We start from the raw sequence: 19,772 nt of genomic DNA on the forward strand, positions 1-19,772 counted from the left end.
GTGTAACAGAGCAAGATGCATAGGACAGAAAGATATGAAAGAAAATGATCCGCTGTGGCAACCCCTAACCGGAGCAACCGAAAGAAGAAGAAGTGGCTCCCTCAGAGTGCTGATCTTATTCAAATTAAAAATGTGTGAGGTAAGACTTCAAAATGATTCTCCTTTACCATTCTTCAAATAATGTGACACATTTAGAGAAATATAACCAAAAAGAACAAGCAAATATTACTCCTTCACTATATACAAACTTAATAGGACACTCACTCCAAAAAATTATTGGTAAATATAGCTGCCAAAAGTAGTAGGATAAACAATAAGGGAATAATGATACTTCAATTTTTATTTTTATAATTGTATTGTTTACTTTTTTAGTAAGGCCACTTTGAAGAACATCCCAAACTAAGAAAGGTTTACATTTTAAAATGTAACATTTAACACTGGAATTACCCAATAATCTCTTTCTTATTAACAACTACAGCTGCTAGACTTTTGATGGGTACACATAAGTGTGACCATATTTCTCCTATATTAGCCTTGATTATAAGATGCTATTGTTTGTTTTTAAGTAACTACCGGTAAATGGATTAGCACCTTCCTATCTTTCCGACCTTTTATATTGTTGCATTCCATATTGCCAGTTTAGGTTCTCTGATTAGACACTCTAAGCTTCAGTCGAATTCTCTGCACAACTAAAAGGTGAATGTGCTTTTGCAACAGATGCCCCAAAACTTTGGAACAATCTACATTCTCAAGTCAAGTCTGCAACAATTGTGACCATTTTTCAAACCAAGCTGAAAACATATCGTTTCTCTTTGCCTTTTAATTAGAATTGGTTCATTTAATGCCTTTTTTATTATCGTGTGTTATGTTTTGTCTAATGTTATCCTGTTTTAAAAAGCAGTTCTTTTTACCTTTATTTATTTTAATGTGTAGCACCCTGGTAGTTTTAAATCTGTTTTGTAAATAAACTAAAGTAAACTAAAAAAAGAGGGAGAATAACTTAACACTTGTTTCAAGGCATCATTAAATACCCAAAAAATGGAAAATATATTATACTTGTCAGTCAGTCATTGTCCAACATAGGGTCACGGGGGTCTGCTGGAGCTAATCCCAGCCAACACAGGGCGCAAGGCAAGACCAAATCCCCAGGCAGGGCGCCAGCCCACCGCAGTATTATACTTGTTATAATTAAAATCAATACTATAGATACAATACTTACCGCATTTCCTTATGTGTATTTGGAATCTGATCTAATGCCATTCTGTAAAACTTTATTGCTTTCTGGTAATTTCTCTGTTTGAAATAAATGTTTGCCATATTTACCTTCAGGCGGCCTGGAAGGAAAAATATAATTGTTTCAAACATATTTAAAACTGAATATTATTTAAAATAATTACTTTTTCTGTGACTGACTTGCTGCCTTTACCAAGAATGAAGCCTTCTTAAGGACATAATACAAACACAACATAGATATTATTAACACTTGTCATTCCAGAACACTAAAAGGCTATTTGCTGTTAATACTGTATAACTATAAATAAGAATAAACTGAGATAAAATATCTTTTAAATAGTAAATAAATAAATAAATAAATAAATAAATAAATAAATAAAAGTTTTTACTTTATAAGAGTATACATATTTAAAATATATTTTAAGAAATTCCCACAAATGGCAGCAGCTTTCTGTTACATGTTTTGTTTTTGTTTTGTAGATTTTAAGCACAGTTACAGTATGGCACTTGTGGTGTAATAAACTAAGATTTAAAAAAAAAATCACAGTGATCACATCAATGCCTCTCTAGATACAGCTTCACTAGTGATTTCCAGCTATGAATGAGCCTAAGAACAATGCAGTTTTGCAAAATACTACATTAAAAAGCTATGATCAAGTTGCATTACATGCCTGCTTTCATCTGCTTATATCTTCACCTGGAGACCTTTTAGTCTACTTCAGATTTATCAACATCCATTCCACATCCTGTGTTACAATTGTCTTTGCCCTGTATGTAGGTATCATTAGCAACTGTAGAAAATTACTGTGACGCACAAGCATGCCAAAAGTAATGTTTGTCTGAATTATATGGATACTGTGTTTATGCTTAAACTAACTTGCCTTTAGACTGGGTTTTTCTCACTTTATTTATTTGAATTCTCATTTTATAGACAAAAAACAATGATCATGTGAAAATGACAGACTTAAATAAAAGCTGTTACATCCTGAATATAAATACATCTGGAAATGCTGCAGTTACATCTTACTTTTGAAATACTGGTACTAAAAGGTGTTATGCATATGGAATATGATTAAAAATACCTCTCAAAATAAAAGGATATTAAAACAAAAATTGATGCTGACATTCTATAGTTAAAAAGGATCTTCAACGTGAGGCTCTGAGGTTATAGCATGTTTAATTAATTTATGGTGTTTTTCAACAGTTCCCTTGAAAACAGACTTACCAAATTGTCAATAAAATTTGTATTTATAACTTTTCTTTAAATAGGTCTAAATTCTTACCTGCATTACTGAAGGTCTTGTTTTTCACAATCACCTGGTAAGTATTTAGAGCCTCAGCATACATATCATTAGCTGCATGCTGAATTGCCAAATTAAACAGCACCTGGAGAACAGCACTTTGATCAAATCAGTGATAGCTTTCACATTAACAGTCACAGTGTATATAATACAAAAATATATTTTAAAAATACCATTCTTAAATTGGATCATTTTAACATTGTGAAAATAATAATGTGAATGCATGGTGTTTTTTATGTAATCACAAGGGGTGTTCAAAATAACAGTAATATTTAACAGTGTTAGTTTTTTTTGTTTTGTTTGTTGGTTTGATTTTTTAGAATACATTAGTTTACCTGCATCCTGTCAAAGAATACACCAAAAAACTCACAGAGAATGTTAGGTCCCAATTTACTGGGGCTGCTAAACCAATTTCTTCTCTTTGTCTTGTTAATGCTCTCTCTTTCCTCCCAGCTTCTTTAGCCTTTTCTAAAGCCTTAGAAGTGAAAAAGAAAACGAAAAGAAACAACACATAAATAACAAGGTTTTTTTTATTGTTAAGTAATGGTTGTTGTACAGATACCTTGAAAAACAATTCAAGAAACAGTCAAAAATAAAAAAGAAGTCCTCTGCCAAAGCAACATGCTTCTGATCTCAACGTGATTTAGGCTTAGTATTGGCCAATAAGTAAAAGCCAGGAGGGCATTTAAACTCCAGCTGGACTCAACTAGAAGTCTGAGAAGACTTCAACTAGAATGCGTGTGAAGAATTGGGTTGACTCACCTAATCTTTTTGCACTCATTTTTCAGAGCTATATTTCCTTTGCTTATTACACTCTTGCGTGCATTATCTAAAATAAATGCACCTATTTTGATACAGTTGGACTCCTTAGCATTTTCCTAGTTGTTTTTAATGTTTTTTTCCTGAGAATTATCAATTTGCTTACCACTTACATAATGTTAGCTACAAGATCTTATTACAGGTAAAAAGGTGTCATATGATTTGCCTTGAATGTGGCCTTTACATCAACAAATACTGAACTTGCAATAAAGATATGTAGACTTTTGATACTTAATATACAAGCACAACATTTTATTCTGGGCTTTTAAAAAAATGAAATTATTGTGTGCTTTACAAAGCAATATTATACCCCTTACAAGGAGACTATCAACGAATTCATATGATAAACACAATAACCTATAAATTAGATAGATTACATTAAAGTATACTGGGTATAGCCTGCAAAAAAGTCTCAATTTAGAATGATGGAATGAAAGTACATTAGAATCAATTAACAATAAAAGTAAAAATGGTTAATGTTAGAAGAATTTGAACTAGGAATGTCAATTCTAAGCTACAAGGTATCAAAGCAGGGTCTTAGAATCTGTCAGTGGAGCCTCGCAGACAAAAGAAGTGCTACAGCATTTTCTATGTGTTGCCAGGTTTAGGACAGCAAAAAGGCCCGCATCAGACAATTTAAGTTGTCAAACACATTTCTATGGCTTATAAAATACTACCAAGCCTTATATACTGTATACTGAAACATTTGTATATCAGTAGCAGTTTGTAACATGATTAAACAGAATACTTGAAAAAGAAGTTAATGTATTTGAATGTCTCACTCAAGCTTTATCACTCTGGTTTGTGTGGAATTAGCACATTCTCTCCATGTTCATGTGAAGTTTTATCCAGGTACTGTTTTTTTCCCCACTTTCAAAATATGTGCATTTTAGATTTACTGAATCTGATCTGGCCAAATAGTAGTGAGTGCAAGGGGGTTGGTTTCTACCTTATACATGGTTCTCCAACTCCACCCTGCTCAAATATTGAGTTAAGAGGATTCAGAGAATGAATAGGTAGGGTAGGTCAGGTCAGGTCAGTTAGGGGAGCATGCACTGGTACAGCACGTTACCGCACCCTCCATACAATGAAATGGCTCAGGATCCTGGTTGGCAACCCCCAGGCAGAAAAACAGTCCAGTCCCTCCCTCCAGAAATGACCATCTATCTGCTGTAGCCAGGTGTTACGTGGGCATCCCCTTGCCCTGGTCCAGCCACTCGGGTCCTCAACAATGAGGATCCTACGAGCCGGATCACCCTTGAAGAATCACATCACATGGCCATAGTGCCATAACTGACGCCTCCTCACAATACAGGCAATGTGCCTCATTCAGGACTCCATGAGCAACTGCTCGTTCAACACAAAGTCAAACCAGCGGTACCCAAGGATTCTCCAAAGAGACACTACCAAAGGAGTCCAGTCTTTGTCTCAGGTCACTTGATAGCGTCTATGTCTCACAACCATATAACAAAACAGGAAGCACCAGCTCTCTAAAGACTTGGACCTTTTGCAAAAATATTGGGAGCACCCCACACCCATTTCCAGCAACCTCATGTCCAATCGGTCTACTGACTTCATAGGAAGAGTCAGAAGAGACATGAATGTCACTGTCGAGGTAAGTAAACAAGGTCGACACTCTCTCCACAGACAGACACAATACTGATGGTTGTACCCAAAAGGTCATTAAAGGCCTGGGTCTTGGTTTTTATCCAGTACACTTGCAAGACCAGACACTCAAGACTCCTCGCTTGGTCTCTCAAGAGCCCCGATCAGAACCTCCATTGAATCTGTGAAGATCACAGAATCATTGTCAAAGTCAAGATCAGTGAATCTTTCTTCACCAACAGATGCCCCAAGGCACTGGGCCCCACAACCCTGCCCAACACCCAGTCCATGCAAGCATTGAACAGAGTAGGAGCAAGAACACACCTCTGATGAACCCCAGAATCAAATGGGAAAAACACAGAGGTTCTGCCTCCATTCTGCACGGCACTCATGGTACCATTATACAGTCCAGCCACAACATCCAGCAACTTTGAAGGGATCCTGCAAAGTCTCAGGATGTCCCACAGGGCGGCTCGATCAACTGAGTCAAACACTTTACAAAAATCGATAAAGGCAGCAAAGAAACTCTGCCAGTACTTGCATTTGCGCTCCATGAGAAACCTCAGTGCCAGAATGTGGTTGATGGTAGACTACTTGTGCAAAACCAGACTGCTCCTTTCGCTGGTAGGTGAGCAGGTGATCACGGATCCTACTGAGGATGACCCTAGCAAGGACCTCACCTGGCATCAAGAGCAGTGTTATCGCCCTGTAGTAGCCTCACTCCAGGTGATCATGCTTCCCTTTCGAGATAGGGACAAGTCCGGTTTTCAAGTCATTTGGGATTATGCCTGTCTCTCTCTCAAATGGAAGCAAATATTGCTGGAGGAGGGTCAGCCTCAAGAATCATGGACCCAGAGATGTCCAATGGCCTAGCTGGATGATCAGCTTTAAACACCTGTTCAAAGTAGCCAGCCCAACGGGTCACAACTGCAGTGTCATCCGTAAGAACCGTTCCAGATTCAGATAAGCGCAATGGTTCGATTCCTCTGTAAGCAGGACATGACTAGACTAGACCATAGATGGTGTGTCACTTACTCACAGATTTGTCTAACAAACACCTCCATATCTGCCCTCAGAGCCATCCTTCTCATTTCCCGGTACAGACCGGAGTTGCCATCAAGCTGTATGTTGCAACTCCTCTCAATTATATTCAGGGTGCCCAGTGAGATGAAACACCTCCTTCTGGGAACACTGATAACACCAACACAACCCTCAGCAACCTTCAGGGTCTTGTGTCACGGAAGGTCTCCCACGTGACATTAAGATCAGCAGTCGCATCCAAGTCTGTAAGTTCCTCACATAAACTGCATGCAAATTCGTTAGAAACAGCCCGATTTTGGACTCTGGCCAGGTCCAGCCTCATTTTCCTAGTAGGTAGTAGCGTTCTAGACCTAAGCTTGATCTTCAGAGTAGAAACAACAAGACTGTGGTCACAATTCACAAACTGGGCACTTCTTTACACCCTGCAGTTTTATAAGAGCCTCCAGTGTCTGCCCACAAGGATATGATCGATCTCCTTCACAGCACCACCAGTACTGGAGTATCAAATCCAACGAGAAGGCTCAGGGTGCTGGAACCAGGATCCAGCGATCTGCAGCACCTGAACTTTTGCAGTGTCAAGGAACATGGAGCCACTTTCACCATGGTTGCCAGATCCATGGGGAGCAACACAATCCTCATAGCCAGCCCTGTCACCCATGACCAGAGGAGTGTCACATCGCAGGCACCCATAAACCACAGAGCGAAGCTTCAAATAATATGTCTTCCTCACCAAGACATTATTCATCACACTCAGAGCATACACCGAGACAACAGACAAGGCACCCAAAGAGTGCCTTAATCCGATTCTCATAATATGCTTGTTGAAAGGAGTGACATCGGACACTATTGAAAGGAGCAGATCCGCCACAGCAACAGCTACTCCTGGAGTATGACAGCCATCAGAGCAACCAGATCAATAAAAGGTGGACCCATCTACAGAGATCTGGTCAGTCCCAGGTCTGTGCACCTCAGAGAGTGCCGCCACTGAATGCAAAGTTTACAAAGCTCCTCAGCCAGCAGAAGAAGATAATCATCATGCTGGAGAAACAAGACATAACACGCGCCTACCCGGATGGGCCTCCTCAAATTGGGACCCGAGTGCTGCCGTGCAGTGGACGACACCTCAGCACCACACCAGTTCCGCTCCCCAACAGGTCTGACCCCATCGGCTCTCCGACGGTTTTGACTCTCCCAGGGATCAGGCTCCCGAGACCCCCCCCACCATCTCCTTCATAACGCAAGCAGCATTCCTAAGAGTGGCTGCAGCAGAGCTACTCCCATGGAGTGCAGAAAGGAGTCCTGTCTGTCGTCTCAGAGCAGTGTGAACTTTTTTTTTTTTTTTAAATTGGTAGCTACTTTATTGGTAGGAGTGCCAACCCTGCCACCAACCCCCATGATTTCCCTGCAAGTTGGAGGACGACTTGCAAGGTTGGATGCAGTTTAACGTTATTTACATTAATTTGTATTTATTTGTATGATGTAAAAACATATTTAAAATAAATAAAAAATAAACTGCATCAATCCCATCCAGTTATACTCAGATTGAGACTAAATATTCTAGTAAGACCAGGCACTGAAAACGCCTCCTAGATAAAATACTCATACTGCAGTTAGTATGCAAGGAGCACAATTCTGGTTGCTGTAAAGTATTGGGCTAAGATAATTAGAATAAATGAATAATCTGTTAGGATTGTAGATTCAGTGAAATAGGCTTTAAAAATACCAAAAGACATAATTATGCTTTGTTAATAGTTTAATAGTAACTTAATATCATTAGCCTTGCTTTGAAGTCTATGAACATGTTTGTTCAAGGCCTGCACACATCTATGAGTGACCTTCATATCTCCATGGTGCCAGCTACATATAACTAGAGCTTGAAAAGTATATGCCATAAATTCTTTCTTAACTGTAATGGTGGTAGTGCTCAAAAAGACCATTGTTAGGAACACATTAGTAATAGCATTACTGTTCTTCAAAGGGGACTGCTGCTGAAGAAAACCAAACTCTGTCTTTATGTAAGGTAACACTGTAAACTGCAGTAATAAAAAATCAGTGAGAACATGAAAGTGTTACCACTCCAAATTAAGACTACAATGATACTATAATATTCAAAACTTTTCTACCGTAATCAATGTCCTTCTAGCAAGAATGCACAAAACATGAGAGTATATCTAACCTGTTAAGGTAATCTGTAGCAATTTCTTACATAATTAATTGATTTTTGCACAAAAGCAGATGACAAAACTAGGATGTTTCCCATGAATTGTTCTAGTGACTAAACTGGAACTAAAAGACCCATAAGAGTGTTACAGATAGATAATTGAGATAAAAGAAGCGGTTTCTTTAGAGGGCATGTGCCCCCTGCAAAAAGTACATATGTATCCATCCACTACACCAGTGTTTCCCAAACTCAGTCCTGGGGACCCCCTGTGACTGCAGGTTTTTGTTCCAACCAGCTTCTGTTTTTAATTGAACTCCTGGGCTAATTAAGTGATGTGTTATTTCCCAAGTTCTGTGTTTAAGGAACAATATAGAAATTAGAAAACTAAGTTTGCTAAAAAAAAAAATATTAAAATGTACAAAGCAGTTATTTAGGAATAATGTTTTTTTTTTTCTTTTTAACAGTATTTTCATCTTGATTTTCATTCTACTTTTCTAGGTCTTCTAATTGTTTAATTAATCCATTATTTACTAATTAGTGGGTCTGACTCTAAAGTAGTTGCAGCCTTTGATTATTCGCTGTTGTTTGCCTGGGTGTCTGATCTGCTTGTTTTAAATTGTCATTATTAGATACAACAAAGGGGGAAAAACTGCACAGAGAAAGGCCAAAGTATAATGAAATCAATTAAAGAAAGTTAAGCATTTAAATCTATAGCAAAAGCAGAAATATTTCTAAATGTCTTATAAATATAAAAATCATGCTGCTATGCTTTTCTGAATGTCGAATAAAAGAAAAAATAATACCAGCTAATTAAATGAGCTCAGTGTTATCAGGTGTTGTCACTGATTAGGAATCTGGTTGGAGCAAAAACCTGCAGCCACAGGGGGTCCCCAGGACCGAGTTTGGGAAACACTGCACTACACAATTCCCTTCCTGTTTTATCAAGAAATACTTATTAGGAGAACTTCTCCAAGGCTAAATCCCAGGTAACAGAGTTAGAATATCATGGCCCACACAATCCACCCACCATTAGAAGTGCTGGGAAAATTTCATATATATTAAAGACGCTAACTTTGACAGAAAAATATTAAAGGACTACCTCTAAATTACCTCCTTCCCCATTATCTGCATAATCAATATGAAATTTCTGGTTAACAGTTCAAGCACACTGGAATAACCTAAACTACAGTGTAAAAAGTGAAACATACCACAGTGCCTTAAAATAAGTCAGAGTAATCATTTCAGATTGAAGCACACTATTGTTCTAAGAAAAAATAAAATTCATTGTTCCCTTAATTTAGGCACTCTTTACCAGAAGACAGCATGGTCTAAACCAGCGTTTCTCAACCTTTAAGTATTTGCGACCCAAGTTTTCATAACAGTTTTAATCGTGTCCCCCTAACATTTTTTTGAAACCCTAATAAAATGTATTCCTATATTTTTTGCTGCCGATACACCGCTACAAGTATAAAATTGCCCTACGAATAGCAAAATTACGCCACAACATTCGCGCCCCCTTTTTTGTTACGCCCCACAGTTTGAGAACTGCTGGTCTAAACCCAGCCTTTCTCTTTTGCAACTTGCCTTTTTATAGTGACAGAAACAACATCAAATGAACCATGTTTAGTTAATGTAATCCATATGTTCTTAATGGAAGATAAATGAGCCAGATACAAGTTACAAACAACAACATAGTCCAGATGTAAAAAGGAATGATTACAACTTGCCTTCACATAAAGTGTACAATATTAATAGACCACGCATCATACCAGCAGAAGTATATTAGTACAGCACACGTCCTTATCACTTAATGTCACTTCCTTTTTGTCATTCTTTTGTTCATGTAACTATTATTCATTTTTAAATCACCAGGCAGTCCTTGAAAACTAAATCCAGCAAAATAATTCTCAATATAGAGCAGATATTGGTGACTCATAATATGTAAACACATTATACTTTTTCCAGCTCTATCCTTTAATTTAAAGAGCAAACCTACTTACCAGTTGAAGATCTCCACGACTATGAGCCATACAACTTTCCTCAGTTAGCTCATAGATTTTTTTTTCCATTTGCTTAATCTTTTCTTCAGGGCTAGAGAAATTGTGCAAAGTATGATCTTTAAGTAAAGTGGGCTGTCATTTTTACTGCAGATAAAAAAAAAATAAATAAAGTAAAATCTTACGTGTCTTCATTTTTTGATTCCAAAGGCGGTGCTGGGCCCTTCGACTGCCCCAGTGGGTCAAATGAAAATCCTTAAAAATAAAAAAAAAAAAAAAAAAGATAATTTACAGAATGTATTATTTCCATATCTTCAAACATTTTCTGAAAAACAGAAAAAGAAACAACTACTAGCATTCTGTATTATCATGCACTTTAGATTCAAAAATTAATTTGAATTAATATGTTAAGCAATTAGCTAAAAAAACTGAATGCACACTCTAAACATTCAATTAAGATAATTAATAAAATAATACACATGCAATTTCTTTTAATCCTTCCTTTGAAAGATCAATAGCTTCTGCTTAATTATATTAATTTGAACTCACATTTGCTACTACCCTTGCATCTATAGCTGTGTCAGGATCAATTTAAGATGTAGATTTCTTTTTGAAATCTTATTAATTTAAAAATACTGTATTTCTCTTTTTGCCAATACATTTACCTGTGCTTATCAATCAACAGAAGCTGAATGAAACCCTTTCCTATAACAGCTGTTGATGCCCATATTGTTTTCTCACTTTAAAATCCAACCCATACAAATAGTATTTGACTCTAATTCGCTAACTCGATATATAAGATATGACAAGAAGTGGAAAAAAGTAAGCCTTGCAAGCAAATTATTTCTATTAATATAATATACAATCTTCTCCATAATTTAATGGGTGCCCCTTATTTTTTAAAGCTGTAGTGGGAATGTTAAACCTTAAATTACTAACCTTTCCTGACTGCAGATGAATATCCTGCAGCTCTCACAGCTGTCATTGGCCGTGCAGCACCATCCTTGGGGGAAAAAAACAAGTAAAAAAAAGTTTAAATGGGAAAGTATCAGTACTAGCTCTGTTACCCAGCAATTAATTAATAAATAAGGATCCCTGATCAGTATTTGAAATGACCTACCAAATGTCTTATTTAAATGTCTGAAGATATGTTTAATAAAAAAAATCATTTCAAGTAATGTAAAAAGGTGAAAATAAAAATTTCAAAAGGAAATGTGAAGTACATTGTATATATATCATATACAGTCACTGTTTCTTGGTTACTGCTCTCTCAGAATTAATAGCCAAAAGACAGCAAGCATTTCTGGGTAATATGCCACTCCATTGAATTAGGTGTTCTATTATTTTCCCACTTAGATACTGACCATTTAAGTAAACAGACATAAAAGTAAAACTTAACTTGGACCATCTGTTTAGAACAATGTTTTTCAAAGTAAACCAAACCTTTTGCTATAAGAACAATAGATGAGGTGACATATAATGCTTTCCTCTAAGAAAGTACAAATCATTATGATCTGTGTTCATATTTAAACTACAACAATGATGACAGACTAGAAATTATTGATTATGCCAGTCCCAGTGGTGAAATAGCACCTGTGCTCCTATAAAGAATAAAGAAACACCAGCTCTTGAATATCCAACTACATGTTATTAGCTAACAAAATATTTCAAGAAAATGTGATTTTTTTTTATCTACATAAATCGCTTACACTGGGCTAATTCAGAATGATCAATTATGATAATTCTGAATGCATATGTGTTTGAATTGCAAGGGGAAGCCCAAATTAGCATAGCTGGAAATATATATATTTATTGAGAAAATACAGATATTTATCTATTGTATTATGTTAATAGTCACTGATAATCTTACTAAAAAATGTCAAAAGGAAAGGAGAATAACAGGTATTTAAAACTTTTCATTAAGTCAGTCCATTTTAGTTTACCTGTACTGCTCCTGTTGTAGGTCTTCCAAGTGATGAAGCCAGAGGCACCCTAGCCTAAAATGTAAGGTAGAGTAACATTTCTTGTGAGCTTTTCAAAGGATTACAGAAATGAATAACCTGAATCAAAAAATAGTATTGTATCTTTGGGCTAATGCAATAAATACATTGGTTTAATAGAGAAAAAGTGAAACAAAAAGTGCCACATGTATACATGTTATGTATACATATTGGCTGTATTTGTCTGACAATATGTGCTAAAAATTATTGACAACAAGAGCTCAGGAATTAATCAAGCTGAAAAAAAATAAATAAATTAAAAAAAAAAAAAAATTTACTTACAACTAGTCAGGCTGACTGTCACCTTTACTAACACCTTTATCACAATCCCTGAAATAGCTTGTTCATCGTTAATCATATGAATAACATGATCCCCAAGGAGGGCTATTGGAACAGCATTTGCAGCAGCAGAACAGCTGAATGCTGGCTGTCAGAGAATGGAGGGTGCCAAGAAGAAAGCACATTGTTGTGTTACAAATAGTGGCTATTTGTCAGAAATGGCCACCATCAGCATTACAGATCAAGTAATAGTGAAACAGACAGAGGTGATAATTATGCACGAACGATACAATACCGCTTCTGAATGTGTGTGGTGTGACAAGAGTGTTGGGCAACCTTCAAAGCTGCCATTCACTGGATCTACAAGTCACAAGACAGAAGTATCAGACACAGATGATCCCTTCCAATCCATTCATAAATGATGGTATGTTAGATGTAACTGTGATTGACAGCACAGGAGCAAAGACACTGATCCAGCAACATATACAGAAAACACATTACAGGTTGCACGTGCAGTCTAATGCAGCACTAAGTGTAAGACAAAGAAGCAACCTGCTGCTGCCCCTGCTAACATCGGGCATGCATGTGAAGGGAGATGTTAAGAAAGCATGTAGCTTGCAATCAAGGGACACTAACTGAACAAAAGTCACATGTATACATTTAATTCTGCACATGATGAGGGATAAATTAAATCCATACATTTTGGGGTCACAGAGAGCCAGTGATTATCACAGCAGAGGTTGCTGTAAGACAAGAAGCAACCTACTGCTGCCATAACATTGGGCATGCACATGGATGGAGAAAGCACATAGCTTGCAATTCACTGAACTGAACCAAAATCATAGACATACATTTAATCAGATTAAGGTTTAGTAAGTTTGGTACAGATGTTTTAGCATATGCAGAGTGGTATCACAGAATTAGTATTAATGATTCACACCACTAAGATCTGCATGGGTGTAAGGCAAGAAGCAGCCATGGTAAATGATGATACACAGGTACTTTGCAAGGCACAATTTCACAGCCAAGCAGAAAAGAGTGTGCTGCATTCAACCCACTAACAGAAACCTATAAATAACATATCATATCATATTTGGTTTTAATCTATTTATTTACTATAGATATTTTAAAAATAGTATGATCTGGTGGCACACAAGCTAGTGTTTATACCTTGAAAGTTCAGGGACTCAGGTTGGGGATAGAAAAAGGGGATGGATGTTATGTACTTCACAGCACACAAACAAGTAAATGTTTTTGTCTTAGGAATACTTTTCAGTTAACATTTCCAGTATTCAAAGATCTTGCCTTTTGCTGTCACTAACCACATATACACACACAGAGACAGAGGTTAATCATGCTCGTAGCATGCAATTAACCAACATGCATCTGGGCAATCTGAGTAAGACTATGAGCAAAAATCACAGAAGGGGCTAAGACCTGAATCTTTTATGGCTCAAAAGACTGCTGCCACCATTCTGTATTTTTCTTTTGTCTTTTACGTTCACTTGATCATTGTATATGGATAGAAAACATATTTTCTTTTCCACTCATGTTAAATGTGATTATCTGTTCCTGACCAATTGCAAATATGATCTGTGTAATCCACCACTAGCAAGTTTACATCAAGTGCCCCCCAATTGTGATGCACAATAATCTATGTGTAAATGGATGCACTTTCTTTAGCTACAGTTTCTCACATGGGTAAATTTTTCAATCAAAGCTAATTTCAGTCCCCTGTTTGCTAGGAGCTTTCCTAACCTGCAGCAGTGTCCAAGAAAAAAAAAAGCTGACAAACTGGGGAGACAGTTTAAAGACAGCTGCAAGGGAAAAATATATGATTGTGATGGACACAGAGGTAATTGGATGTCTTGTTTATAAAGGAAATATGGCAGTAGTTGATTGCCGATATATTCCGGCTCACATTGGATATATAAAGTGTTATTTTTGGCCTTCAGGAAAATTGAGTTTGATGGCCTCAGTGCTATGTTTAAGATACTTCATTCTGAAATTTCAGTTCATGTGTACAGCAATTAATACATCTATCCATCCATTATCCAACCTGCTGAATCCAAACACAGGGTCACGGGGGTCTGCTGGAGCCAATCCCAGCCAACACAGGGCACAAGGCAGGAACCAATCCCGGGCAGGGTGCCAACCCACCGCAGGACACACACAAACACACCCACAGACCAAGCACACACTAGGGCCAATTTAGAATCGCCAATCCACCTAACCTGCATGTCTTTGGACTGTGGGAGGAAACCCACGCAGACATGGGGAGAACTCCACGCAGGGAGGACCCGGGAAGCGAACCCAGGTCCCCAGGTCTCCCAACTGCGAGGCAGCAGTGCTACCCACTACGCCACCGTGCCGCCCCCCAATTAATACATACATTTTAAAAATGTATACTAAATAATTTTAACCTAGATTCAGGGGTGTAAAGGAAAAAAACATTATTAACTTTAAATAAATAGGGACTTCCAATTGATGGATAAGTTCGATATTTTTCAACTTAAAGTTATTTCTTTACAAACATGGCATATATTCATCATTCGAAATTGTGATCTAAACTTAAATGCTTTCTATAAATTAAAAAAAAAAAAAATTTTTTCCAGCACTGGTGCTTTACAGTGCAGGATATGGAGCATGGAAGAAAAGCCTAACAACTTAAAAAAATACATCCATTTTTCATGCCAAAGCAGCTGACAAGTATTTGACATGAAAATTACAAAAGTTATTTAAATAAAGAATGTGTTCCATTAAGCAACATAACATTCAAACTTGCATAACATATTAAAGGGTCATGAGAAGGCAGTTTTTATTCCATTTAATGCTCTTTCAAAATCTGTTTTTTGCTAATATTCCTATTCTTTTTTTCCCAAACATCAAACAGGTATGGTATTTTTGTGTCAATAAATGAGAGGAATTGTTTTAATTATAAGTTACATTCAGAGATTTACAACCACTGATGAATCTGAAAGGAAACATATTTTCAGGAATACTTTCAAAGTTTTAAATATATCAAGGTACTTACTCCAAATGAAGTTCCCAAAGGACGTGCAGCTAATGCAGTGCCTGGAATTTTTGCGGTCATCTGAAAGAATAATGATTATTATTATAAACTTCAGATCACAGTTGAACTGCAAATTAGTAAGCACACTAGTGATTTCTGTTAATTGTCCCGTTGGCTTGCCTGTGTAGTACGGCACACTTAGGTCAACAAACAGAACTAAGCATACATCAATAACATACTTTGACTTCTACTTAACTGATTTTTCAGGCTACCATATAACTGTAAATAATGTATTTCTATAACAGGGGTATGGTGCAATCAAAGCTTTTGCTACCAGCAAATTTCCTAAGACAAAATTTTGATTTGTTCTGAAGAAACTGGAAATATGGTATTTTTATATCACTAAGATATACATTGCTAATTCAAAGTTAAACCCATGCAGGTTAATTTGTCATGGCAAGAATTTAAACCTAATCTTTTCAAATAAGATCATTTTAGTTACAGGAACTCGAGGCAGTGGAATGATTTGTCTGCTTAAATAAGAGATACACCTTCAATCTGAGATTTAAAATCCAGGCTGAAGACTCACTACTTTAGTCTAGCATACCCTTAGAGCTACTGATTAGCTATTCATACTGCATCTCTGTTCATCATTTGTACAAAAATATAAATAATACAATAATTATGACCTGTCACTATTCCTCCTGTATTTCATTTCTCTTCTCGGTATCTTGATTTGGCACTTGGTGCCACTGTTCTACTGCCAAGCTGTTCTTCTGTCCATGAAAAAGCCATCCCAGATACTGGAAGCATTGAAATCATCAGATGGAAAGGGTCTTTCATCAGATTGGACAGCCAAACACAGGCTTTACTATAGAATGCCCAGGAACGGTTAGGTGGCTAGTTTGTTGAGGTCTTCTGGACTGTGACTATGTCTGACATTGTCATTGATTTTCTCTCTTAAAATTGACCATGGAAGAGGTTAATTTTCTCCAGGAATGCTCCTGACTGGAATTTTTGTTTTCCTCTCCTCCACAGTCAACTGGCCATAATCCAATAATTAATGGATATTGTTAATATCCTTTTATGTTAATCAGTTTCTACTTTGTTTTATGTGTGTTTTAACAAATCTGTGTCTTTATGTGTATTAATCCTGTATTTAGCAATTAATAAAATCTATGCTTGCATTTTACATGAGAACTTGTCACAGCACTCTGTGAGTACACTCAGTAAAGAGCACTATAAAAAATAAACTAATTGAACTGAATTAAGTTGAATAAATGAATTCATTGTCAATAACAGATTACCAGCCTTTATATAAATATGGAAACTGGAATAATACTATTTTGAAGGACTTACTGGAGGTCTTCTTCCATAACTAGTTTTTACAGCCTGCTGGAATCCAACATCATTTTCCAGTTCCTTAAAATAAACATGTAATTTTTTTTTATAATCAGCAATTGATTGAATTATTTTGGTCATATTACAATTATGTTGTACAAAATTAAACAGGAAAAATTAATATGCAAATTTGTTTGTACTATTAACTTGACTAAAGTTGCATTCTTTATCTATCCATTCATCATGAAACTCACCAGGTTTGCTCAAGTCTGTCCTAACAGCAGTAATTCACCACACATTCACTTATACTCAATTTTGAGTCACTAATTTGTCAATCATTAACATGTTTCTCACTTGGGAGGGAAATTAGAAAACTGGAGAAATTATCCACACAAACAGTGAGAACGTGCAGATTCTACACATTGATCCACCTGGGATTCTAACCAAGGATGCTGAAGCCATGAGAGAAAAATTCAAACTAATGTGCCACTATGCAGCTCTATAGACTTCATTCAAATACCAAAAAGTAGCTTACATCAGCATCAAAGACTGGGTTGTATTCATTGTATCCAGAATAAAGATCATCTTCATCTTCGGCAGCTAAATGTACATGCTCCATAGCTGGACCTATAAGAGTATAAGTCATTTTTTTCTTAAATATTTATAACCAACGTTAATATAATAACAAGTTATGCTGGTATAAATAAAAATGAAAAGTAATGGGGCATTCGTACCTTCCTCTCTCACATGACAAGAAGAATGAACTTAAGGCATCAGGGTATTTTCACTGAGTTTTGGAAATATTTATTTTGGTTTTGTCCTGCAAATGAAGAATAACATTATGACTAAGATTTATTTATTTGCTGTACTGTTAAACTACTCGTCAGCCAAAGAATCAATCCCAAATATAAGACAGCGGTATTCTGAAACAACAATCAGAGAAAGGTAGGAGTCATGATTTAAGGCGGAAAACGTGAACGCCAGCCACTAGTTACTGCATTCCAGAAGCAAAGTAATTAAAACCGAATATTAATAACGGGCTTTCCCACAAACGATCACAAAACCACTAGCGTAGCAAGCCAAGAAAAAAGTAAAATTAGGCAAGAATTTACCTAGATTCTTCCATAAACTAAACAGAAAGAGATGCCAGATCATGTATTTGTAATTAACTTTATTCACCCGTCTGCTCCCAATTTGTTGATGCTACGGGATCTAAGGAACCCTGTCCCAGAATCCAATTCGTTCGAAGGATGGCTCCAGATTGAAACGATGATTGGTTGCTCTTATCCGGACCTCGTTTGGTCCCGCCCCTACGGTACATCTATTGGACGAAACAGACGCGCAGTTACGTTACTTAGAAACGCGAAGACTTCTTGTCTATGTTTAGGGACTTTTGGTTACGAGTAGGAAATATCAATTCTTAATCTATTAACAAGATAGCAATTTAGCTTTGTATTAAACTAACGGATTATTTAGATTCAACCGAGCTTACCATAAATATTAGTTAAGTCTAAAGTTCAGTACTTCATACAAAAACTGGATATTTAAGAAGCAGTTAAATCTGAAGACGATGGCTAACAATTTATGTTTTCTAATAGTTACTAACGTAGATTAAGAACCATTTACGGTTATATTTTTATATTCTAAATCAGTTACCATTAAAACGTTAAACCTATTTTATTGTTTCAAGATATAATGGGCGTCGTTTCGAAAGCAATGTAGAAAGACCACGGGTGCCCCCTACAGCTTTCGAAAGACGAGGACTTCAAGTCAGGGTCCCAGACTCATTTCATATTCTAGTCTGAAGGAACCCGGGAGTCGTTTCATATTTAACCTGAAGAGGCTGGAGTATTTTGATTTAATAAAGCTATCAGTCTGAAGTTAGTCTGTGTTCAGTGACATATCCTTTGATGCATTAGTCGCGAAGAGGTTTGTTTAGTCCGCGATACTGTAATGGAAAAAGTGGGTCAGAAAATGGGTTGGATGGATGTGTAATCAATCAGTTATAACACAAAGTCATAAACAATGTCAGACACAGTCACATTTCTGAAAACCTGTGCCTACTACTACGTGCACAATATCCTTCAAGGCATTCTACAGTATTATATAAGATTGTGCTGTATGACCAAAGTAGTAATATACAGTAGAAAGTAGTAAGAAGACAGAATATTTTAATCCTTGAATTCCAAGGATCCCAGTATCAACAGGGGTCAGGAAAACAGTTTAAAAGAGATGTGGGAAAGATATCAAGAAGATTGCTCGTGTGCTGAAAACAACAGAGCAATACCAAATACATCAAACTGTGCAGCAACCACAAACTGGAAAACAGTATGAAAAGAGGACAATCCCGTTTGCGCATACTTGTAGGTATGTACACTTGATGTCTGCTGAAGTAAGCGGGAGCCCTTAGCTAAATACAAATAATAAATATGACAGTATTTCCTATGTTTTCTAAATCGTTGTTTAATTAGTCATCGCTGACAAGGCAAACAGTAGAAATAGTTTGTCTGTTTGAAAAAGGGGTTCAGTGCTTGAGCTATCATCAGGTGAAAACACTGGAAAACCAGCTGTTTTGCTTAGTGTTATTCTGATATTTATTCCTGTTTAGACAAAATCATACCTGTAGTATTACTGACATTCATGCAATAGAATGAAAAGTAGCAACATTGAAGCAACTGTCACCACTGCAAGCAGAGTACTGTATTTAAAGAAGAAAAAAAAAATGTAGCTGCACAACCAATCCAGGCATTGGTGCTGTAAGGGAGCAGTATTGACTACTGCAATCCTGTTCTGAGTAATCACATTAATGTAAGACAGCAGAATTTTGCATAGTGTCACAGATGAGCACTGCATAATAAATGAGAATGGTGTAAACGTCTTTTTGAATTTTTTTGTTTGTTTTCCAATTTTGTCTGAGTAGCTTTGTTATTGAAAGTATAAAAAAGTATATTAAGAATGATTGGATGCCCTTCCCCTACACGT

The 19,772-nt window shown here is 36.6% G+C and overlaps 1 protein-coding gene across 2 annotated transcripts in view; it reads right to left on the bottom strand.

Moving 5' to 3' along the window:
• Window positions 1-18,029, bottom strand: part of ift88 (intraflagellar transport 88 homolog) — a 55,790-nt gene extending 37,761 nt beyond the window's left edge. For both annotated transcript variants that reach the window (XM_028800562.2, XM_028800561.2), the window contains exons 1-12: window positions 17,903-18,029; window positions 17,525-17,610; window positions 17,326-17,417; window positions 16,809-16,871; window positions 15,471-15,530; window positions 12,101-12,154; window positions 11,097-11,160; window positions 10,343-10,412; window positions 10,161-10,251; window positions 2,905-3,009; window positions 2,517-2,619; window positions 1,220-1,334 (exon numbers count right to left, since the gene is read on the bottom strand). In XM_028800562.2, the coding sequence (XP_028656395.1) occupies window positions 1,220-1,334; window positions 2,517-2,619; window positions 2,905-3,009; window positions 10,161-10,251; window positions 10,343-10,412; window positions 11,097-11,160; window positions 12,101-12,154; window positions 15,471-15,530; window positions 16,809-16,871; window positions 17,326-17,409 (809 nt within the window). In that variant the 5' untranslated portion in view covers window positions 17,410-17,417; window positions 17,525-17,610; window positions 17,903-18,029. The remainder of the gene's footprint in view (window positions 1-1,219; window positions 1,335-2,516; window positions 2,620-2,904; window positions 3,010-10,160; window positions 10,252-10,342; window positions 10,413-11,096; window positions 11,161-12,100; window positions 12,155-15,470; window positions 15,531-16,808; window positions 16,872-17,325; window positions 17,418-17,524; window positions 17,611-17,902) is intronic.
• Between the last annotated feature and the right edge of the window lie 1,743 nt (window positions 18,030-19,772).

Source organism: Erpetoichthys calabaricus, chromosome 4, assembly GCF_900747795.2.
Source record: "Erpetoichthys calabaricus chromosome 4, fErpCal1.3, whole genome shotgun sequence".
Taxonomy (NCBI): domain Eukaryota; kingdom Metazoa; phylum Chordata; class Cladistia; order Polypteriformes; family Polypteridae; genus Erpetoichthys; species Erpetoichthys calabaricus.